At 32.6% G+C, this 25,074-nt stretch overlaps 1 protein-coding gene across 8 annotated transcripts in view; it reads right to left on the reverse strand.

Moving 5' to 3' along the window:
* SLC4A10 (solute carrier family 4 member 10) overlaps nt 1-25,074 on the reverse strand; it is a 235,689-nt gene that overhangs the window by 20,696 nt on the left and 189,919 nt on the right. For all 8 annotated transcript variants that reach the window (XM_036236083.1, XM_036236080.1, XM_036236085.1 and 5 more), the window contains 6 exons: nt 21,024-21,129; nt 15,222-15,383; nt 13,686-13,799; nt 13,077-13,238; nt 5,795-6,046; nt 4,475-4,543 (listed from right to left, as the gene is read on the reverse strand). In XM_036236083.1, the coding sequence (XP_036091976.1) occupies nt 4,475-4,543; nt 5,795-6,046; nt 13,077-13,238; nt 13,686-13,799; nt 15,222-15,383; nt 21,024-21,129 (865 nt within the window). The remainder of the gene's footprint in view (nt 1-4,474; nt 4,544-5,794; nt 6,047-13,076; nt 13,239-13,685; nt 13,800-15,221; nt 15,384-21,023; nt 21,130-25,074) is intronic.

Here is a 25,074-nt window from a genome sequence, read left to right on the forward strand (position 1 = left end):
ATTTTAGTTTTTAGGTAATTTATAAGAAAACTTTAAGTCATTCTCATCAACTATTTCAAAATTATTCCACTATGCCATAGGACAAATGTCAAACATTAGGGTTAAGTGTTAAGGTCAAAACATCCTGTTTTACAAAACTCTGGTTGTATATATATTAGGAATCTCAAACTCAACATAAACCTATTTTCCCTTTCTTGTTTTCCACCTTATGGCATTGCATGATCTTCCCTTGGTCATCCAAACCAGAACTGTTTATAGGTTAAATACATATTTATTGAAAACCTTCTATGCAGAATACTAAGTGATGAATTTTTTTCTGGTTCATCTCTCTCCATACTATCCACAAAGATTTCATTGGGTCTTTTTATTCCTGTCTCCTAAATATCTCTTACAATTACATGTCATTAAATAAAAATAAATAAATAAAACTTGGTACATGGTACAGGTGAGAATAAGGAAGAAATAAAGTAAAATCTGGCTCATTACTGCATGTTTCAGTTTCTATAGAACTCATTTCCCAGTCACCGTTTCTCTCTTTGTGAAGTTATGTTATTGCATAAGTGTACTTCGATGTGTGGGTGCTTCAATTGTTATTGTTTACATGGCACATTTGCTTTACTTTGGACTCCTGAAGTGTTGGAATGAATATAGATGTGGTTATATATCCGAGTACAGAAACAACATTCATGAGAACACAGTGATCTGTTTTTTTCTGCCATGTTGCACAGTGAGAAGCCTGGATAATAAGTTTCTTAATATTGCCAAACAATCAGGTAAAATATAGGTTTCTACAACTTATAGAGTAACTAATTAATATGTTCCTTGAAGTGCTGATATTCAGCACATGTTTATTACTACTTAAGTACTGATAATAATGATAAATGCATTCTGAGTTTTGCATTTGGCTTCTATCTCATCTTAGTATAAATTTCTCATTTCTGCACTGAGTCAGCCACAAAATTCCATAGTTTTTAACTCCTTGAGCTTGGGGCTAACTTGAATCTTCTCTAACCCTGTTTCTTAGTGTGAGATCTTGCTTGCTGTTTCATTTGTTCTATTTAAAACTCATTATAGTTTCCTCATGGGCCTTGATAATGTTTTCCTCGACTTTTGTTTGAAAGATTCACACCCCAAATAATTCCAAAACCTAACATTCTTGTTTAGTTCTAAATTTCATGAGTATAAAATCATGTGAGTAGAATTAGGAGGGAAATCTGTTGAAACCTTTCAAAATGATTTTACTTTGTTTCTTAAACTTCTGCTGCTGTATTTATGTGAGCCTGGGGCCTAATAATAAATACTTTTCACTTACAGAAGAAATTAGTACTCATGGAACTTCTGCCAAAGGCAAAAAACAAAAACAAGAACAACAACAAAAACAGCAACAAAACCCAATAAAACAAATAAATAAAACCTCTTCCCTATCTGCCTTACCAAACCAGTTCTTTCAAAATACACTTTTTATACATGAAATTATAAATAAGCAAATAAAAAGTAATTTGAGTAAAATTTAAATGCATAACATTTTTCAACCATCTCCCTCTCTCAAGTTAATTTTACCCAGTGTCAGGATGAGCAGTCAGCCTATCTACTTCGGGTGTTTGATGATTTTACAGTGACTTCATATTAACGTTTTGCCTTAGTTCTAACATCCAGCACTGGTCTAAGGCCAAACTGGTTTTCCTTCTCCTAAAGTCAGAAGCTGGCTAGTTGTTCATTCAGGAAGAGAATTCCTGTGCTGCCAGTCCCTCAGTGTCAAGAGCTTGGCAAAGCTACTCTGTAATATCGTTCGTTGCCTTGGCATCGAACCTTTAGCCTAGTAGCCTGCAGTGACCTTAAACTATACAATCACACAATCACATTCCTTAGATAGAAGCCCCAAGTCATAAGTAAGTGTAAGTTCCTGATATGACTTTCCCAATAGCCTTTGTGATCAACAGTCTCCCCTGCCTCCAAACACTTTCCCCTCATCTGCTTCTTAAATAAGACTCCCGTGGAACCTATCAAAACCCTGCTCTCTTGATCTGAATTGGCCAATCTGGCCTTAGCCCAGGAACCACAAAGTGTTCTACCCAGAAGCCCTAATAAAAGCAGGTGCCCTAGGTCCTGTCTCTCTCTCTGTCTTCACTTTGCCTTGACTTTCCCATATGGTAAGGCAAGGTACTTCCTCCAGGACCCGTGAGTGATGAACTTCTCTATTTTAATTTCTCTTGTGATCTGCTGTTGAACCACAGTTCACCATCCTGCACTCTGTGCTCAACTTAATGTGTTAATTTGAAAAATGCATAACATTCTGTCAGACGACTTTTCTTTTATGTCTTTGAACACCAATGAATCAAGCTGTGTTATAGAAAAAGCAACAATTTATATTTTCCTTTTAGTCAACAAAAATAAACTATACAAAAACTAACCCTCAAAATTAACCTCTTTTTCAAGAAAATTTAAGTATGTTAGATCAATAATGTTAAGTTAAAAAACAAGATTATTCAGAAGCAAATTTAAGTAGAAATATGTATTAATTTCCTAGCGCTACTATAACAAATTACTACAACTTGGTAGCTTAAAACAATACAAATTTATTCTCCCGCAGTTGTGGAGGCCAAAATCAAGGTGCTAGCAGGGCCATGTCTCCTTCTGAAGGCTGTGGGGGAGAAAGTTTCCTTGCCTCTTCCAGCTTCTGCTTGCTCCTGGTGTTCCTTGGCTGGTGGTGGCAAAACTCTAATCTCTGCCTCCATCCTCATGTGGCCTTCTACCCTGTGTCTCCTCTTCTGATAAAGATCCAAGTCATTGGGTTCAGAGTTCACCCTAAATCTAGGATGAGCTCATCCTGAAATTCATAACTGATTACATTTGCAAAGACTTTATTGCCAAATGTAGTCACGTTCTGAGATTCCAGGTAGACACGAATTTTGGGGGAACACTATTCAACCCACTATAGCAACACAAGCAGGAACAATTTGCCAACGGCCTCTGCAAAGATTTAAAATATACTTGAGGTGGTTTTAAAATGTGCCCACAAATTCTTTGGTATTTTTCTCTCCAAGAGTTAGAATCTAATTTCGTTCCTTTTGTGTGCAAGCTAGACACAGTGATTCACTTCTAACAAACAGTATAAAGTGGAAGTGACCATATGGGTGACTTTGGAGACTAAGTCGAAAGGCACAGTGACTTTCTCTCTTTCCCTTATTGTTTTCTCTGATGGAAGTTAACATCCATGTCATGAGAACACTTAAATGACCCATGAAGAGGTCCATGTGCCAAAAAAACTGAGGCTTCCTATCGAAAGCCAGGCAAGAATTGATGCCTCTTGCCAACAGCTCTGTATAAAGCATCTTGGACATGATTCTCCAGCCCCATTCAGACCTTCTGATGACTGCTGCCCTTGTCCACATTCTAACAGAAACCATATGATATCTTGAGCCAGAACTATCTGGCTAATCTTTTTCCCAAATTCATAACCTACAGAGACCATGAGATGATAAATATTTGTTGTTTTAAGCCCTTAATTTGTATAATAATTTGTTGTGCAGTAATAAAAAACACAACTGTATTTATCTTACCAATACTTAAACAATAAAGTTTCACTTATACTTTGAAACTTCCTTACTCTATACCTTTATTTTTAGTTTATTTTTTAAAGAATTCTAGAATACAATTATGATAATAAAAGAAAAAATAACACTAAATGAAAAAAGTTACCCAAGATCTCAAGAGCTTAACAAATTGTTTTTGTTTCTCCACTTTCTTTTTAATCTGACCCACACTCATAGGTTTACAAACCTATTGTAGATACAACTTGTTTCCCTACTTTTTCACTTTGTATTGTGCCATAAACATTTTTATCATGTTACTTTTATTGTCATTGTAGTTATCACTTTTCAGTGAATGTACCATAAATTGCTTAATTATGTACTCATGTTAGATAATTGGATTGTTTCCAATATTTTGAAAGTATGTGTTATAATGAACATCTTTGTACATAAAGTTTTCCTATTCTCATGGACAAATATCTATAACCATGATTACGAATACCAAAGATTAAAAGTATTTGTACATATTTTGAAATGTACTGTGATTAGGTTCTAAAAGACCTCTAAATCTAACCTCTTAGTTTGAGTTTTTTGTATTCCCATGGATAGATATTTATAAACATGATTACAGTGTTAAAGATTTTGAGTATTTAGATATATCTTGAAACGTGCTGCAATTAGTTTTCTAAAAGGGCTGTAAAATCTAAAGTTTTGAGTTCTAATATATACTTACGGTAAATAAAAGTACCCTAAGATTGTGAACCTTAGATGCTGAAGAGGATTTTCTTTAACTTTTGTAAATCTGACCAGTTTGAAAAAATTTAATTGTGGTCTGAAACCTGCTCATTAGATGACATCATTTTCTTAACTATCACATGACTTAGCATTAACAGACCTTAACATCAGTTATCATAGATGTGCCTGTTTTACTGTAAATAATTTACCTGAATTCCCTTTAGAGATGAAGCACCCATATAAAGGAACACTCCATATAGCACTGGCATGGGAATGAACTGTAAAAGAACAATTAGAGAAAAGGCACAAGTTATTTTCAAATATAATATGGTCATGCTATTTTGCACTTTTCAAAGGAAAACATGGAAAAATAAAGAAATATCTTAGAAGCAGTATAGGGCAGAGCCAGAAAACATAGTCTAAATCCCAGCTTTATTACTTTTTAGCTGTGTAAACCTAGGTAAATTACTTAAACTCTGTGCCTTGGTTTCCCAATATCTAAAAAAAGATGATGATAATATGATTGTTGAGTATTTAATAGGTCAAAACTTATACACATACACATGATACATAATAAACAATCTATATTAGCTACTACCATTATGCTACTTTAGGGAAATTTGAATTTTGTTTTACAATGGTAAGATATGTGGATTAAATGTGAAGAATGTAATTAATATTACTTGTTGTTCCTATAGTATACCAGATATTTGTAAACGTGTGAATTGTTCAATTTTTACCTTTTTATTGGAATATCTAAGCATCGTCCTGTCTCTATATTTATATAACAAAGAAATTAATTCTTGCAATTATACTTGTGAAATAATTACGTACAAGAAAACTTGTGTAAATGATTAAATAATTTGATTAGATTTTTCAAATTATAAACAACTAAAATGAGTTATGATTTAAAATACAAATAACACACCTTGGAAATATCTGCAAAAATTACATGACAAAATAATTACTCTTTAATACTCTTCAAAATAGATTCATTATTTTAAATATTAAAAAAAAAAACAGGTACACAAAATGATAATGTCCGTGTAATACTTTTATGGAACATTTAAAATATAAAACTGCACATATGGCAATAACCATAATGCTGTTTATCTCTGTACTTCTATCTTTTATTACGTAATGTTAATTGCAAATATATCTGATCATTGACAAGAAAATAGAAGTTTTATTTTGTGTAGGCCTGCAGTGAAATCAGGTCACAAATTAGTCAGAAATTAGTAACTCTTTCCCATAACTTGATCATTATTTTAAGATTACAGTAATAATTTACACAACAAGTTTTACTTTGCTAGGCTAAATTTTTATGTATTTAAGGAGTCTAAAATAAAGCACATAATTTCTCCTATTAAGAAGTTATATAAATGTGGCAAAAAAAATTTCACCGCTTTCATCATATACCATACAATATTTATGGCTTAGACAAATTGATGGCTTAGACTCAACTGAAATTTCTTAAACAATAAGTATAGCCTGCCTTCTCTCAAACTTATAAAGAAAGATTTTATTACCTTCAGAATACTGGTCATAAAGACTGATGAACCCATAAGAATAAAAATCATAAGCCCAGTGACCCTTTGCTCCCGAATCCCAAGAAATTTGGGTTGTTCTCCTGGAGCTGAACATTCTGATTCCAGTTTTAAGCTGTTGACATGAGTGATGGAGAGAACAGTGGCAGCCACAAACCATGGCAGGCCCATGATGGAGCACACACCAAGCATGACAGCCACCATTAGTAGATCCAGATGGTATCCACAACCTTTCTGTTTAAAAAAGAAGAAGAAGAGAGAGAGAGAGAGAATTCTCATAGGACCTGAATTTAGTATACGGCAAAAAACACCACCATCATGACCATGGAACAGTAAGAATACAAAGAATATGTTACCTTAAGTCTTATATAAATTGGAGATTAAAAGGTAATAGTGTTAAAATATATAATCTACTTTTTAAAAGTTGCAGCTATTCCTATTGCAATTATGATTATAGTGTCTTCTACAAGCTTTAATAAGCTTAATGTATTTCTGGTCAATGTTACATTAGTTTTCATTCTATTTCTACTGGATAAGTAAAATCATTATCAAATACAGCCACTTCTATGTTTCCTTAAAATGGGCAAGTTAACTCACAATTAACATGACTCACAATTCACTCATTATTAATTCACACCAAAAAAAAAATTATTGAGTGCTAACTATATAACAGGCATTAATTAGGCCGAGAAAACAAAGCAAGGACTGTGTCAATAACAAAGCTAAGAATGACCTGATTGTGACTAGAAACCACTTCCTGACAATATCCAAGAAGCCTTTCATATCAGATCTCCTAAAAATAAATTTTTCTTAAACATTCCATTTTCAATTGCCCTCTTTTGTCTCAATGGGTGACTTTGATTGGGAAAAATAATATCATAGAAACCTAAGCTTCCTTAAGAGAGAGAGAGAGAGAGAGAGTGTGTGTGTGTGTGTGTGTGTGTGTGTACTATCTCATCCTCATTGTTTCAGCTTTAGCACTATAAAAATTTAGTCTCTCCTTAGAAATAAAGTTTTTGTGTTTTCTATCTCCTCCGTGATCCTACTCCACAGTCACTGACTTCCAGGTGTTGCAAACTTCAGTTCTTTTTTAGACCAAACAAGAAATATAAAGGAGAAAAACTGGGTGCAAGGGGCGTGTGGAGATGTTAGGAACTGGACACTGCTCTCTTGGAGAGGGCGATTTGGTGTGGTCTCTGAGGAGAGAAACTGAAAATGGGGAAGAGCAGCGTTAACTTCTGCCTCTATAACCCTTAGGAAACTGACAGGGCGAAGTCTTAGAAATAGCAAAGTGTCCTGGGATCAAACGCTGGCTCAACCTTAGGCAAATCACTTAACTTGTGCCCTCTATTTTTCTATCTGAAAAATGTTGATAATGCTAACAGGAGCTACCTCATTGGGTTGTCGTGAGGATCAAATTATTTCATTTTGCAACTCATTTAGAGCAATAATGGGTATATAGTATACACCCAATTAATGTTAAATATTCTAGCAGTTGAACAATAAATTTTTCTTTTGTCCTCATTTGTTTCAAGTTTCCTTAGTAAAAGTATGTTTCCTTAGGGCAGGTCACTTATTTAATTTCTTAGTCTTTCCCATAGTTTTGTAGCATGATCTTTGATACATGATAAGTAATCAATAAGTTGCCTATTGACCTTTTAAAAGGAAATATGCATCATTAAAACATCTTTTAGAATCAAATTAATAAGTATAATTTTAAAATATAGCTGTTAAATTTGTTACTATGATCATAAGCAAAAATTACCAATTCTTCTAGAAGAATCATTTTGGCTTTTTTTTTAATAGGCAGTTTTATCAAACAGTTTTAAATTTTTCATTATTTAACACCCTAAAAGTCAGTTGCACCTCCATGCCTTTCTGCTTATTCCTGCCAAATTATAAAAGTGCAGGAGATGATGCTCAGAAAATAGGAGATATCCGCATAACTACCTCATGCACTGTCACCAATTCGGTGGTACATGTCCTTGAATTAGCTTAGCTGGGGCAATACTCCAGTTCACCAAAATGCCTGAGCTCAGTTTCCCCTGAGCATATGACGCTAGAAACTTTTCTTTGCAATTGACACAGGAAAGATTTTCATTACTAAGAGCTGGTGAGCAGGAAGAGAAACACCCTGGTGGCCGCAAAACCAAAAAGGCATAGGAAGAAATTAGCTTCGCCAGGACCATACTACATTCCTCTGGTCCTTCTGCAAAACATTTTGGAAGATGTAGTTAGTGCGCAGAACTCAAATTTGGGTCCCTTTAAAGGACAACGTTTTAACCAGGTAAAGAACTGTTTCGTTCCAGGGGCTCTGGAGTGAGAAGGATAGAGAATAGTGAAGGACCTTAGTACTCAAGCCCCTGACTATGAGGGAGTAGGGTATGAATAGTTCCCCCCCATCCCCTCCCCACCCCTGGGGGTTTTGCAAAGCTGTAGTGCTGCTGAGAGAGAATGGAAGAGGTCCTAGTAGTGGGGAGCTAAATATCAGAGGAGGGAAGAGCAAGGGGCCTTGGGAGTTGGCCTTGTGCTTTTAGCACACTCTGGATTTTCCAAGGGCCCATGTTCACTATGGCTTAATGATATGGGGAAGGCCTTCCTAATGATAGTGATTCCCTATAGCTCTTGTTTAGTGTTTTAAAAATATGCTACAAATGTAAACAGTGAGATTCTGAACTGCAAGAAGCAGACAAAATAATGCTTTCAGAGGAAATAATTTCCTATTTAAATTTAGAAAGCTAGCTTTGTAAAGTATAAATATGTAATAAAAACAAATATATATATATTTTTTTCCTGATTATGTTGTACGACAATGGGAACATCTTAATTTAATATGACTCAAAGAAATAAAACAGCTTTGGCGCTTCCACTAATGAATCATCATCTTTCCCCTTGCCTTTCATTTTAAACGTCTTAAAAATTTTGGTCTTCATAACCAATTTATTAGCTGATAGGCATGCCAGCCAAAGGGAAGTATCCCTTTGTCAGAGAGAGAAAACTCTGTACCTTCTAACATATTTCTGCCGATTTTTGTCTGAAAAAGAGACAGAACCAGAGCTTTTATTCTCACATTCACCCATGAATCACGGGAAATGGACATATGGGAAGAAAAGGGAGCATAGCAACAGGTGATGCTACACCAGACCCCACTAAAACCAACATGCAGCAAGACAAGAGGCCAGCCAAGAGGACCATCTGATACCCAGATGCCACTGCTGAAAAAAATCCTTTCAAAGCTTGGCAGCAGTTTCCTGCATCTGTCAAGTTAACCACATAAAAGACTATAGATTGACATGAAGAACCAGGCTGACAAAGAGGGCAAAAAAGAACATATCAAATGCCATAATCATCGAGAGAATGTGATGCCAAATGAATGTTGCAAATGCATTCATTTACTCAACTGATCTGGGATTGTATTGCTGTTTATTAAAAATGATGTCAAAAGAAGCCTGAACTGTCTACAGAAACATGTAGAAAAGCCTGCAGTTGTATCTGAACAGAAACTTTCTTTTCTGTAAAATAATACCTCTCTCTCTTTCCATTTGTACAGAATACTTTTATTTAAAAAAAAAGTGAATATGTTTAATGCATTTCAAAGGCATTCATTTAACCTACGCCTATCCTACTTCTCTTGGGAAGAAATAAGCAAGCAAAAAATGCTAGAGAGAGTATGGACTTACATCTATATATAATATAGATGATAATTTGCATTCTAAAATTTCTATGTTTGAAGCTTTTAGACTTTTTTATTAAAGTATAGTTGACATACAATATTATATTAGTTCCAGGTATACAGCATAGTGATTTGACATTCATATACCTTATGATGTGATCACCATGATTGACCCAAAAGACCATGAGGTACAGTGAGTTGGAGTTTTGCTAATTTGGAGCTTCTTCATTCTGAGGAAGGAGTTAGTCACTTAGCAAGTGAGTTGTGGCTAGCCTATGCAGTGCAAAAAAAGCTCTCTCGTGTATGCAGTAACACAAAATGACAAAAAACATTTTTAGTGGCATAAAAAAAATTCTTCTGAAGAAAAACCAACTTCTAGTTGTGGTAATAGAAATAAATAAAAAAAATGAAAAGACGTGAAATATAAGTCTAGAAGAGATAAAGAATGAAATGCTGAATTTTGAGGTGACTTGGATACATGACACAAACTTAGATACATGGCACCGAGTCAACTTTGGATACAGAAACCAAAAAACATGATTCATTAAACTATTTCTGGGAATGTTCCAACCAAGGCAAAAATGGGTTTTCAAGTGAGACAAAAGAAAAAAATGATAAAAGCTGAAACTGTGGTTAACTTGTGGTCTGCAGATACACTCAAGGAACTTGTGTCTTTTTGTGACAAGGTAGCTCTCAAGTCAAAGCTAGGCAACTGTGTAAACATTTCAGGGAAGCAACAGGCAGAGGGAACAGCTATGGAACAAACCATTAGTCTGAGTAAAGCATGTTCTAAAGAGGTGATTTTTTGTTGTTGTTGTTGTTACTGTTAACAGGAAAATCATCAGCAGCAGACCACTATACCAAAGCTTATAGAAAACAAGGGTTATAGGCCAATAAAAAAAAGTATTCACGGGAAGAAACATCCTTTGCAAATATCCGTATCTAAGGAGGACGATGGGGTGTTCAGATTCATAGTGGCCAAGAACAAACTGAGTCTTCTACTTGGGGCAATACAGCAGGGTTTATGATTAAGCCAAATTTGCCCTATTGTTTACTAAATATAAGGGCAAAAATATAAATCTTTCAATTACATGGTCATTTATTTGTATAATAAAAAGTAATGTACAGTGATGTAATATAGTTTATTAATATAGCCTCAAGTTTATCCCAGTGACGAAAATATTAAATACTTTTTTTTCTATATTTAATCCTATATATGCAAGTACGTGAAAGACCACACAAAGAATGCTTTGTTATAGTTTAGCTATTCTACATGGCATGTAAAAGAGGAAATATAGTTTATTTTGTTGTTTAGGAAAGGCTGTAAATGTCAAGGGCCTACGACAGGCTCATGAAGAACAAGGAGCAAGTGCTGTGATTTATAAAGTTGAGACACTGAGAAGGACCAAGGATACAGAATGGCCAAAAAGATATCACCTGCAGCGAATCTTCATTTACTTCATTTTGTTTTAACATGGTTCTATTAATACTCAGAAATAACACTGCTTCAATCAGCTTAGTCGATATCCTTTACAAAGAATAATATTTCAGCAAAATCTGTGGGATTTCTAATTACAAAGACAAAAAAAATCTTCTTTTGAAAGGGAAACAATGATTATACAGATTACTTTCTTCCTTAAACAAGAATCTTTCAGTTCATTTTAAAACATGTCATACAATGAAATATACATATAGCCATTTAAAATGGTAATGTGGATTTATATTATTGACATGAGATGACTCCCATGATAATGTTCAAGCAACATATGTAGCATGAAAATATATATTTGGGTATACATCATACATCAAAATGTTAACAATGTTATCTTAAGGTAATGAAATTATAGTGTTTTTCACTGTTTTTCCTTTTAACTTTTTATATTACCTGATTTTTTAAACTAAAATCATATATAACTTTAGAATGAAAGTATAAAAGATGTTTTCAATTATAAAAAATAAACTCATGTCTAGGGAAAATATTCCTACTTCTTAGAGGGTAGGAGACTAACTATATTCAATATAACGTATTTTTACTTGCTTTATAGATTTATTTAATCACCTATGTAACTTTATTGTGGTGTTATCTGCTCTTGCAAAAGGCTGATATTTTAAAAGCAAATAATATTTTTAAATAATTGATATTAAATAAGTGGGTTATTAAACTTGGAAATCTGAATACCTTGTTTGAAGGGCTGTAAATGATTCAATTTCCAATACTGAATTGCGTAGTTTAGTGGTGTTTTGGAGCCAGCTTGTATAGGCTTACGAGAGCCAATTGTTAAATTTTCATAGTTTTCCTGCCAATTAATGTCACACTGATAGCTTGAAATGGGAGTATTCATACCATTAAAATTACTAAACATTATAAATCAATATCTCTCTTTTTTATACGCAGGTAACTGATTGTTAAACATGTACCAATACACCGCTGGTCTAGCTCCTGACTTTACGAGAAATTTTTGTAAGACATATCCTTAATAATTATAAATTTCATTTGACAAAAACAAATGAATTGAATGAACTTCTTTCAAAAAAAGGTTTTGAGTACCATTAAGTTCCTTTCTACAAAGAAAATTAAGAATGCTCTTTGTTTTAAGATAGACAAATATTCTCACCAATATATATACATAATTCCTTTTTATATGGTTTATTGTGCTTTCTTATTTATGGCATTACTATTTCTCATCAAATATTTCATAGATTTTAATCTAACAAATATACTTTAAAAAATCCTATAAAGCATTGTCTGTTGTTCTGACAGTGAATCTTTTCCTAAAATTTAGAGTATGTATATGATACCAGAACAAAACAAGGTTGTGCATGTTTTACTTTTACAAGATTTGATTTATATTATTGTTAACCATTCAATGATTTTTATTTTAATATATTCTATAAGTGATTGTGCTCACATTACATATCTCAGACAAATTACATGGCAGTAAATAGCTTTGATTATTCACAGTTGCAAAATGGCAGGGTCAGAATGTAATAAATAAGATATATCTATATTATTCCCTTTGGAAAAAAAAAGAAGTCATTGAAATATGCAGTAAAATTCAACAAAGATTCACTTACAAATGATAACATTTATGGCTGAGTTTTGTTATCATAGGCATTATTGACAGAGGAATAACTAAAGAAAATGAGAAATACCTTAATACGTAATTTGTTCCAATAAAGTGTCTAACAGACATATTTAGGGTCAAATAGAGAAATAGAGAAATCCCAGATATAAGATAAAATTGGTAAAGCTGAACTTTACCAGAATAGATTGTGATGTCATTAAAATATGTTAAACATGGTAAAGAAAGTTAGAACTCTGGCAAAGGTTTTTATTTTAAGCACTAGTGGTTAAGTTTCAGGGATTAGAGTTCAGCCAAGTACTATAAATTAATTAATTAACTAATTAATTATTTACTTTTAAGCTCACTGTAAGACAAAGTATCCTGAATATAAATAATAAAAATTATGAAGCATTATTTTAATATTTCACTATGCAAATGACTACAGAATTCAGGTGAAGCATGATAAATGTCAACTGATGTCATTTAAGTCACAATGATTTACATTAAAATGGACGTTAAAATATACCTTTAGCTTATGCTCTTTTCTGTTGATGATGACAGCTGTAATCTGTTGGTCCATAAAAATTAAAATAGTACAAAGCAAAGCTGGAATAATAGCAGCTATTACTGTCCACCATGGATTTGGACCCACAGGTGTAACAAACCAGCCACGATCATCTCTGGTGGGCTGTGAAAAATAAAATAATGTACACAGTTATTAACTAGATTAATGAATACCTAATCAATTAAGTCTTAACAGATGCTACCAAGAAAGTCCTAATTATAAACTGATATGCCAAGTAAGCTATAATTAATAACACTAATGTTTACAAAGCATTTATAAAGTATCAGGCATCATTCTAAGTGCTTTTAATATTTTAACTCATTTTTTCCTTCACAACACTCTAAGAAAAGATATTGATAAGAGAACTGATACATAAAGAGGTCCAGTAAATCCCCTAAGATCTCATGCTGAAATTTTAGTCACACTGTGGGTATTTTATTCACTGCTTTATTAATGTATATTCTTTGTACTTTCACGAAAATCCCTAGTTTTAGGGTTATAGCCATCATCTAAATGAAGACTAGACTTACAGAGATGGAGAGATAAATGTAAATGCTATGTCAATTTCACCTTGAAAACACTTGGTACTTGTAGTTTCGGAGATGGGATCCCAATGGCATAGTCAATTAAAACCATACACAGAATTGTAAGAAAGACAGCAAAGTCACTCACTATGGATCGAACCTAAAAATAATGAAAACATTTGTCACTCGAAACTATAAATAGTGAGGAATACTCAGGAACATAAGCTAGAGTCACACTTTATGACATAACATCATGATATATTTTATGCATACTATAATATTACCATTAGCTCTGTCAGAACCTGAATATATATTTATGTATCTCTGTCATTAAGATGGATACACACTCAACCTTTCCAGAATGAGGCATTATGCATAACTGTAATGGTAATTGCACTATTTTAATATTTATTTAAAATCTAAGTTTATTATGAACTCAAGTGTATGAATATTTAGAGCCTAAAATAAGATTACATGGCCAGAAGTTGGCTAAATTTTAGGATTCTTTCTCACACAGGTGACATTTTAACATGATAAACCTGAAACACCATAAAATTATTTTTTATTGAAGAAGTATGTTTTAGTTTATCTGGGAGATAAGTATGGTGGCAGGGAAGTGCACAGCAGAGTGGGCAAATTTAAAAGTTATTTTATGTATGTCAGTTTTTAAAGCTGTTTTTCATTCATAAAGCTATCTTTAAGCAAAAATCCTTATACAGTTATCAAAAAGATCTGTCTTTTTCATTAGGATGTCTCTCTGACACACACACACATACACACGAAAATGAGTAAGATTATTTTTTCGAGTTAAAAAATAAATTAATCAAATGAAACTTTCAGAGGAAGAAAATGAATTTTCCACATTAGGGAAGGAGGAAGTGACAAAAATAGAAGTTTTCTGTGAAACAGTTCCTGAAACATTTTCCCTGGGTTGGATTTTGATTACAATCTTTAGCTCATCCTTAAAAAGCTTGTTTTCTTGGGGGTTTTTTTTCCTTGTTTTTTATTGGCTGAGTCAGACATTATAGGTGTTACTTTGCACTGTTAAATATTGAACTAAGCTGTTTCTCTGTTTACTTTCCTTTCCAAATATGCAGATGCAAACGTGGTGGGTTAGGGGGAGGGACTGACACTTTAAAAATGAAAAAGAGAATAGTGTTCCAATGAGTTTTGCAGGGGCTTTCCCAATTAGAGAATGTAACAGTGGCTCCAATGAGATATCTGTCAGGCTGGAATAGTTCCCGCTGTTCACTGGGCAAGAAAGTGACAGTCAGTAATGCAGTGTGTGCTTTCAATTTCCAAAACCGTAAGTGGGAAAGTGGGTTTATCTTTGGGATTTGAGATTAAGTAGAAAAGCCTGGAGGGTATGTGCACTTCTAGCACCTGTACTAAAAATGCTTTCTTTTCACCTCCCTCCCTCACCAAACTCCACTCCTAACCTGGCAGCTCACTCACACAAAAGCCTTTTAGTGGCTTCATTTATCACAGCAATTGCTTTTCGTTTTGTTCTAGAACATGAATGACTTCATAACATGCTTTATGTAGGTTTACATTTTGATCAAGAAAAGTGTAGTCTAAGTACCTTAGTTGGGAAATAGCGGCTAGTCTTGAACTGCTTCAGGGTGGCTGACAGAGTAACTGTGGAAAAGAACAGAATCACTGACCAAAATAGAACATCTGGAACATATGGATGATCGTGGCCACAGGCTCGTCCAACATACTCTCCATGCAACGATTTGCATTCCTGCCAGAGGAAGTAAAACAAATGGAGATATTAAGAAAAAAAATGGACACATTTCTTTCGGAAGTCTAACATCAAGATCAATTGCATTTGAGATGTTGAAGCTTTTCATCTATGGTTCTCACAATGATTTAACAGACAACATATTAAATTCTATAAATTTTATCTGAATAGGTTAGGTAGTGAGCAATATCAAAGATTTACATTATGTAACATTTGAACGTGAACCACTTTTTAAATTTTTGCCTTTTTCAAATTAAATTTAAATCTATAAAAGTAACCGACTTACCAGTCAATGTGTATTTAACCTAATATCAACTAAATTTCTGACACCAGATTTATTGAAAACATGACAAACTTTACAGTGAATGGTTACTATGGTCAGACACTATGCCAAAACTATGTCAAATTTAAATATACCATCTTAATTAATTTTTACCATCAAACCTATAAAATAGGTAGATGTTATTATTTTTATTTCACGTCTGAGGAAAATGAGACATAGAGAGGTTAAGTAACTTGCAATGGCCTCACCGCTGTTAGGTATCAGTAGAGCTATGATACAAATATGGGGCCCATGATGGGAATATTATTGGATTTTTAAAGAAGAACAAATATTTTGTAAAATTATCTAGTCCAAAAGTTAACAAAAAAGATGAGAAAGGCAACAAAAAAAAACCTATGATATATTATTACTGAAATGAAATTCTGAGTCAAAGATGGGGCTTGAACTTAGATTATGCAACAAAAGAAAAAGGGTTACTACATGAGCAAGGCAAAGCTCGTTTTTACTATGACTTCTCCACGGTATTTTTTTTTTTTTTTTTCTGGTATGTATTTTTATAAGTCCTTGAAGGATCATTTATAATTACTGACTTAACCATGAGGTGGCAGCAAAGTCAAATTTTTTTTTTCTCCAAGGAAAACTGAGCATCGTAAACATTAATATTTTGAAACTGAAAATGATTTTTAAATCATTTTGGTTTATATTATTTTATTTTAAAGATTAGATTAGTAAAGTATTTATTTTATTTTAAAACACAGAAAAGAATAGTTTTAATGAACCAGTCACCTCATCAATCCCTGAAACATTCTGGACCTGAACAGAAATTGAACTGTGCTGTGGTACATAAAGATTTTAAAGAAAAATATGAACTGATAGATTGATCACCAACACAGAGCCTGCCCAATGAACAGAGCCTCAGGCCCTGGAGTCCTTGTATAGCAGAAAATAAATACCTTTAAACGATTCTAGAATAAACCACAGACAGCTACACTGTTATCCAAAATTAAACGACCAACTTGTAAATCTACTTGGAGCAACTATCCCTGAGGCTAAAATTCTTAAGAAATATTGTTAATACACCTTATAATTATCAAAAAGAATTCTATCCACTTTTCTCATCTAACTGCAAATACCTTCCTCCCTAGCTAAGGTTGAATTCCAATTATCCATGTTAAGCTAATAGGGAGCGCATAAGTTGGCTAATTGAAAAATCAAAGTAACATCCCTTAGGCTTTAATTATAGCTTTAATTTTCTTTTTCTCAAAAAATTAGGTAGAGTAGCAAAAATGAATCCTTGCATGTTTTAGTCCTTCCTCTTATCCCTGTTCAGAGATGTTAGTAGAACAATTACTAAACAAAATAATGGGTAAACCAAGTGGTTAAAAACAATAAGAAGCTTGAAGCTCCATTGTAAACACATCATCTATATATTTGTGATTATCTTCAGTCTTTTGTACATATATAAAAGTCTTTTAAATGTTCCTTGGACTTGTGCCATTTGCCACTTTAAAAAAAAAAAAAGCATTTAACTGTCTTATAATCTATAATAAATTGCTAAAAGCTTGCCTTGGTACTTTAATTCCAAACAAATTTGAAAAGGATATTTGTTTTTCCTTCTTTTGGGGGACAGTATGTCAAGTTTTTTAAAAAGAATTATAATCTATTAAATTCTACATTTATTTTCTATTTTATACTAACTGTACCCCTAACATACACACACATATACACACAAACATATACACACACTCCAAGTCCTAAGATTTAGAAGTGAAAATCAAATCTAAATCCTGTTGTCTTATTTTGAGTCTAACATATGGTTTCACGTACAAAATGAAAAAAAAGTTTGTTGACAAACTCTTTTTTACTAATTATTCTTAAAACATTCTAAATATCAATAATTTTATGTTAGTAAAAAATTAAGTTTGATAGAATAAGAAATTAAAGTTGACATTAGTGTCCTCTCCCTTACATAGCTAAATATGTAATTCTGACACTAAGGCAATTCTTAATCAATTGCCAGTTAATCCTTTGTGAATATTTTAAACCTTGCTCAGGGATTCCTTTTAATGGATGGATATACAAGTATCCTAGCTTTCATTAACCATTATTAACAATAGCCAAGATACAGAAATAACCTGTCTCTCAATGGATGAATAGATAAAAAAAAAATGTGATATAAATATTCAAAGGAATATTATTCACCTTTGAAAAGAAGGAAATCCTGTCATTTGCAACAACATAAATAAACCTGGAGGACATTATGCTAAGTGAAATAAGCCAGATGCAGAATGACAAATACTGCATGAGCTCACTTATATGTGGAATCAAATAATGTCAAACTCATTTAAGCAGAGAGTAAAATGATGGTTACCAGGGGTTGGGAGAGAAGGAGGAAATGGGGACATATTGGTCAAGTGATCCAAAGTTTCGGTAATGCAAAATGAATAAGTTTTGAAGATCTAATGCACAGCATAGTGACTATACTTAATAATACTGTATTATATAGTTGAAATCTGTTTTAAAAAGTATATTTTAATTGTTCTCACTAAATAAATAAACAAATAAATAAATAAGGCAACTGTGAGGGATTGATAAATTAATCAGCTTGATTGTTGTAATCATTTCACAATGTATACATAAATCAAAACATTATGTTGTTTTAATATGTATAATTTTTGTTAGTTATACTTCAATAAAATTGAAAAACAAAATAAAAGCAAAAGATTTGTGTTAAATAGTAAATTTGTGATATAGGACTTTTTTTCAAAATAATTATTAAATATTTATGGAACACTTACTATGCATATAGCAGTTTGAGAATCAAAGAAAGGTAAAGTTCTTTGCTTTTGCTGAATTAGCGAGGTAAAAGTTATAATTAATGAGATATGTAAAAATTTAATTTAAAAAATCTTTTAAATAATATATAAAGTAAATGTTATATTAGTATTTTTAAAAAGTAGTTATAATAGCCATTAGCACAGTGCTTTATTTGTAAAATGCTTTTGGTGATACTTGTGATTATGCAAAAAAAAATGGCATGACAATTAATTAAGACAAAAAAAATTTAAGTTTTCATTAAAAATTATTTAAAAATTACAAGACTTAAAAATTACAAGACTTAAAAATTACAAGATTTTTTCATTACGTAGCATTTTGATGACAAAGGCCATTTCTGGTCAAGATTTGTAATTATCTATTGCAAAAACTGCCTTTGAGTGGTAAAAAATAATTATTATTAATAATAATAACTGCCAGAATGTTAACATCTAATGCAAAACTTTAAGGGAAAAAAAAACACAGTGCTACACATGCTTTGTAAAATACTTTTCACTGTACTCTGCTGGACCCTCAAACTTCTAATATTTAAAATTAATCCCTGGCTAGCCAGAACAATTATTCTATGAGTCTTTTCGAAGGTTATTATTCAAGATTTGCTACTTTATAGAATGAATATTATTATTTAATATTAAATTATTCAGAGAATATAAAATACATAGAGTAAATTATCATGTTAAATAATTTAGAGAGGGGATTATTTGTGTCTCTGAATTGAAGGAAACACCAAGATGAGTAAGGTAATCAAAAGACTCTTTAGACATAATATCCTTATACTTTGCAAAAGGAAAATATAGATTGAATATGTACTGCTGGATGGATTTTTATGACTATCAATAATTATCCATTGAATGGATAATAATGCAATGTTATTTTTCTAGGGGAAAAATAGATGGAACAGATCAATGTTGACTGTAACAAAAGAAAACAACAAAAATAGGGGAAGGATTATTCGAAAGAAAATGACTAGGGTAAAAATAAAGGCAGTGGTGTCTATAGCCATGCTACCCTGAACAAGCCTGATCTCATCTGTTCTCATTAAGCTAAGCAGGGTCAAACCTGGTTAGTACTTAAATGGGAGAACACCTAGAAAGATCAGGAGCTGTAGGTGAAAAACATTAAAAAATAAGGGATAAGGGCTTGCAATCTGTGAGGTGAACCAAGGATTATCTTGCCAAAAATAATTCAAAAAATAAAAAATAAAGGTAGTAAAATATAGGTCAAGACTAAATTTTAAACAGAGAGTAATTTGATTTTGATTCTAAAGAAAACATTTAATGGGGAAAATTGAGAAAATAGGCAATAGGTCAAGTGATCTTAGAAAAACCATGTTTATATTTGAAAGTTGCTAGGAGAGTACACCTTAAAAGTTTTCATCATAAGAAAAAAAAAATTGTAACTGTGCATGGTGACAGATGTTAACAACTTATTGTGGTCATTACTTCACAATGTATACATATATAGAATTATTATAATTATTATGTCGTATACCTGATACTAATATAATGTTGTACATCAATTATACCTCAATTAAAAAGAAGAATCACTTTTAGAGTTTTAACATATTTGAACAACGAAAAGTATTTCTTTGTTCCACTAACTGGCTCACTTACTAAAATGATATTTCATAAAATGAACTAGAATTCATATAGTTTTATATTGATGGTTATAATGGGATTTGAGCTTATACAAGTAGGTAAAGTAGAAGTGGCTTTGGATAGTAATGTTTGCATCTGAAGAGAATAAAAAAATAAAATAAAATGACTCATATTTTAATATCCATTAAAAGCTGAACACTAATTTTTCCGATTATGAGATCTAACTGAACAGAAAGCTGTAAATATAGATGGAAAAAAAGAATGCAAACATTATAATATATTAAGAAGAATGGAAGAATACAGCTGTGAGAAAAGCAAGGGAAAAAAAGGTTTTAAAATGTACGGATTTAACCTTGATAGGTGAAAAATATGTTGCCATCCTCTTTCCTGAGTGGGAGATAAGAAAATGGAAGAAAGCTCTTCCTAAAGGAGGTGCCAGAATTGTGTTAAGAAAAGTGACTTTTGTTCTTTCCCAAAACTGTAATATTTACTCTAAAATACTAACAAACATCCCCTTTCGGTATATTCTGAACAGCTGGAGCAGTGTTGCCGAGTAAAGTAAAAGCATTCTTGTTTTTTCACACAGAAGGCCAACTTAGTTCCGCCATATGGTCTCATTTAGGTCAACACCATTCTTTTTTAATGTGCTTTCAGTTAATCTAGTCATGTCATGCTGTATATGCGCGCTTTTAGAGCAATTCAGGCCTACTAACTATTAGAAAAACTCAATAAGGAAAGAAAATCCCAGTTTACTGATGAATACCTGAAACAAATGAAATCAAAATTAAGACAAAACTATTACTTTTATAATAGTATGGATTCAAAAATTTTACCTAATTGGCAATAATTCAGTCACAATGTCAACAAGTCTTCAAAACAGTAATAAGATTCAAGACATGAGTTATTTTTCAATGTTTCACTTACTGACACAGTTAGGTTTTCCCAAATTATGTCAGAGGTAGAAATATTGGACTCCCTCCATTCCTTCAATGTGTCATTGCTGGGATTATGTGGTTCCACACAGTTACATCTGAAAAGGTAAAATAGTGTAGTATGTGAAATAACTATCATTTTGCCACCATATTCAAAATAAATAGGTAATGGGTGCCTCCTCCCTAGTCATGGCCTTTCTCCATTAAGAGATAAGAGGTTAGGTCATCCTAAACTATTCCAGAACAGACTGTTTCCAGAAAGCAGAATAGATATATTGCCAAGGCACTGGACTATTCTATAGTGTTTCCTGGAAAGAGATAATTCGCTCTCCGTCCCAGTCAGAGGAAATTTTTTAAACCATAGGTTAGAGCACAGGGCTTGGTAGCCTTTCAAACCAGGGCAGCTTTTAGAACTTACAGTAGCCATTTGCCCCTAAATTATAGGTCAAGTGAAAAAGTTATAAACATCTAGAAATATTATTATAATTCACTAATTTTTATTAATATTGTAAAATCATATCACTTAGAGTCCATTCATATTCTAAAGCTCATTAATAACTGCTATGTAATTCGAAATTAAAACTAGGTTGAAGCAAGTACCCCAGGTATATCAGGATATACTATTCTTTGTTCTGAGTGATAATCCTATTAAAAATCGAACAATCAAAATGCAAATTTTGGGGGGTATCTACTAAAATAAAGAACCATAATGAATGCTGGTTTGGGGTAACAGCAGGGAGAATAAGAGCTGAGCCTAGCAATATTATTATGTAGTAGAAAATAGTTCCTGATCTCATGTTCTTTATAACTTTATTAATCAATGAGTAGAAGACACAGGCAAAGATGACCAATAAATTAATGCATGTTAACTTCAATTTGCAAATAGTTTGTTGCCAAAAATTCATTCAAAATCCTGCTTTTTTGTCCTTCTGAAATCATCTTCTTAGAGAAACATTTTATAAATGGTAGTTAGGTTCCCAGCTTAACCCATATGCACTTTGTAAGTTGAAAGTTAGTTGAACTGCTGTTTTAGTGACACTAATAGAACTGTAGGACCTAATTACCATTTCTAACATTATCTCTATAGGGAAAATATCTTACAGTATCTATTTGGTAAATTCCACTGCCTAAACAATAGTCACGCGTCTGTCTTAAACATCCAAAACTTAATCTGTTTACCACCACTGATTCATTCTTCAATGAGTCATGGAACGTCTGTTATTGCAAGAAACTCTACTTGGCTTGGGCAACATGGACAGGCATGGTTCCTATTCTCACTAAAGAAAGTTAGAGAATTCCCCAGCTTTGCTCACATAGAGCTGGACCTCTTAGAGGGCAGAGGGTTCCAGTGAGAAAGTTGGCGACAGTGATTTTAAGGAAATGGGATAGGGAAGCATTAGCTACAAGTAGCTGCAGTGACCTCCATTGCAGCAGAGGTAGAAGCTATAGCAAAAGAGAAACAAAAGTAATTGAGATGTAGTAATAGATATTTATTCATTCCAGTTATTCAAAGCTATAGGTTCCTAAGTCTCAGATTTGTTATGCATACCATAGTCATAGGAAGCAGGCCTTTGTGTCAGAAATCTCTGTCCTTTACTGACTATGTGACCAAGACCAAATTATTCAAGCACTCTAAATCCTGGCTTCCTCGTATGCAAAACAAGGACCAAAATGCTTACCTAGTAGATCTATTGTGAAGAATAAGTAACTTGATATAGATTAAGTGCCTGGTATACATTTAGGCAGTTTTGAAATTGTCGCAACTATCATCCATCATGATCATCGCTGGTATTAATTTCTGGTCCATTTTTCAGTCTTTCACAAAATGCAATAAAACTCTTAACTTTCATCTTGATGTAACACGAAAAGAACACTAAGCTTTCTCTAATATGCTGATGTCCTTTTCACTTTGCTTCCAAAGCTTTAAAGAGACTTAAATTCCAACCAGCATTAGAATAGTTTTGCTACTACTATTGCTAAGAATCTTTAGGAAAAAAATTCCTGTTTAATTTTGGCTCCAGGTCATTAGATCACTAGATAAATATATTAAAGATAACATATGCATATAAACAGAATAATTTATTTTAGTAAGATGCAAATTATTTAAAAAGAAATAATATTGAAACCAATAAAACCCTAAATTGTTTCTAAAATTAAGAATCACATCTGGCTTTTGTTTTAAGAAGGAGGACTGAACTCACATATTTATTTTTTGTCATTATCTAGAATTCATTAAGCAAAGGAATAATATAAAGAGACATGAGGGAAAACATCATGTTTGAAAAAAGCAGAACAGAGGAATAATAGCAATAGTAGCACTTTTTCATATATCCCTTAAAATAGGTAGTATCATGCATAAGAAAATATCGAGATACAATTGACTTGGCCAAGGTTTTACGACTAGAAAAGTCAGAGCCGGAATTTGAACCTGGGCAGTCCATTCTTAAATAATAACTAGAATATACATCTTTTTCCAATTACAGTAGAGGAGAGACCTGGCCTACCCAGTAAAATCCTAAAAGGATCTAGATTCAAAGAAGGGCTCATACTCAACAAAGAAATAATACAAGAGGTGGAATTGAAAACATGGAACTAATTGAGAATCTGAATATACCGTAGTTGATTTCAGAACTCTTCCCCCCAATACTGTATACTTATAGACATATACTTCATAGAATGACATCGAACTTTTTCTCATTAATTCCATCAACATTATGAGGCAAAATTATTTTGAACCTAGAATTCTTTATTGAGTCAAATCATCAAATCAAATATAAGGAAGAGTAAAAAAAATGTTGGTTCTCTTTGTAGATGTCAAAATTTTTTCCTGCATACATTTTTAATTAGAAAGCAAATTAGTAAATAAAATGGAAGATATGAGATTAAGAAAAGAGTGATTCCTAAAAGATTGTGCGCGCGCACACACACACACACACACACGCGCGCGCACACATGCACACACAAACTGGTAGAAGTAATAAATTTGGCAAAATTGAATAATATAAAATCAACACACAAAGATTAGTTGAATTTCTATACACTAGCAGTTAACAATCTGAAAAGAAAATTAAAAAAACAAGGCCATTTACAATAGCATTAAAAAGAATTACAACAACTTAAAAATAAATTTAACTAAGGAGGTGAAAAACATCTATGCTTAAAACTATAAAACATTGCTGAAAGAAAAAGAAAAGATCCAAATAAATGGAAAGATAAAAATGTGTTTATGTATTGGAGGACTTAATGTTGTTAAAATTTCCATACTACCCAAAGTGATCTACAAATTTAATGCAATTTCTATCGAAATCCCAATCAAATTTTCACAGAAAAAAAAAATCTAAATTGCATATGAATCCGCAAAGGTTACTGAATAGCCAAAACCATCTGGAGAAATAAGAACAAATTTGGGAGCCTTATACTTTCTGACTTCAAAACATATTACAAAGCTACAGTAATCAAAACAGTATAATATTGGTATAAATACAGACATATAGAACAATAGAACACATAATAGAGAGCCCAGAAATAAACCGTCATGTACACAGTCAAATGATCTTTGACATTGAGACCACATGTGAGGAAAGGATAATCTCTTCAAAAATGACTCTGGCAAAACTGGATATCCACATACAAAAGAATGAAATTGGACCTTACCTTATACCATACACAAAAACCAAGTCAAAATGGATTAAAGACTTACATGTAAGATTTGAAACTAAAATTTCTAGAAGAAAACAAGAAATGTTTTGTGACATTGGTCTTAGCAATGATTCTTGAATATGACAGACATCAAAATCACAGGCAGCAAAAGCAAAAATATACAGTAGGACTACATCAAACTGAAAAGTTTCTGAGTTACAAAGGAAAAAATTAACAGTGAAAAGTCAATGTAAGCTTGAGTCTGGATGCTCAGGGAAAATTTTAAGAAAGTGAGGCCTTAGCTGAGATCCAAAAGATGAAGAAAATTTAGTGAGAAATGGTACAGGCAGGGTGGTAGGGTAGTGGAGAGAGCAAAGAGCAGGTGGGAAGACCTGGGTCATGGA

Source organism: Rousettus aegyptiacus, unplaced genomic scaffold (genome assembly GCF_014176215.1).
Source record: "Rousettus aegyptiacus isolate mRouAeg1 unplaced genomic scaffold, mRouAeg1.p scaffold_m13_p_2, whole genome shotgun sequence".
Taxonomy (NCBI): Eukaryota; Metazoa; Chordata; class Mammalia; order Chiroptera; family Pteropodidae; genus Rousettus; species Rousettus aegyptiacus.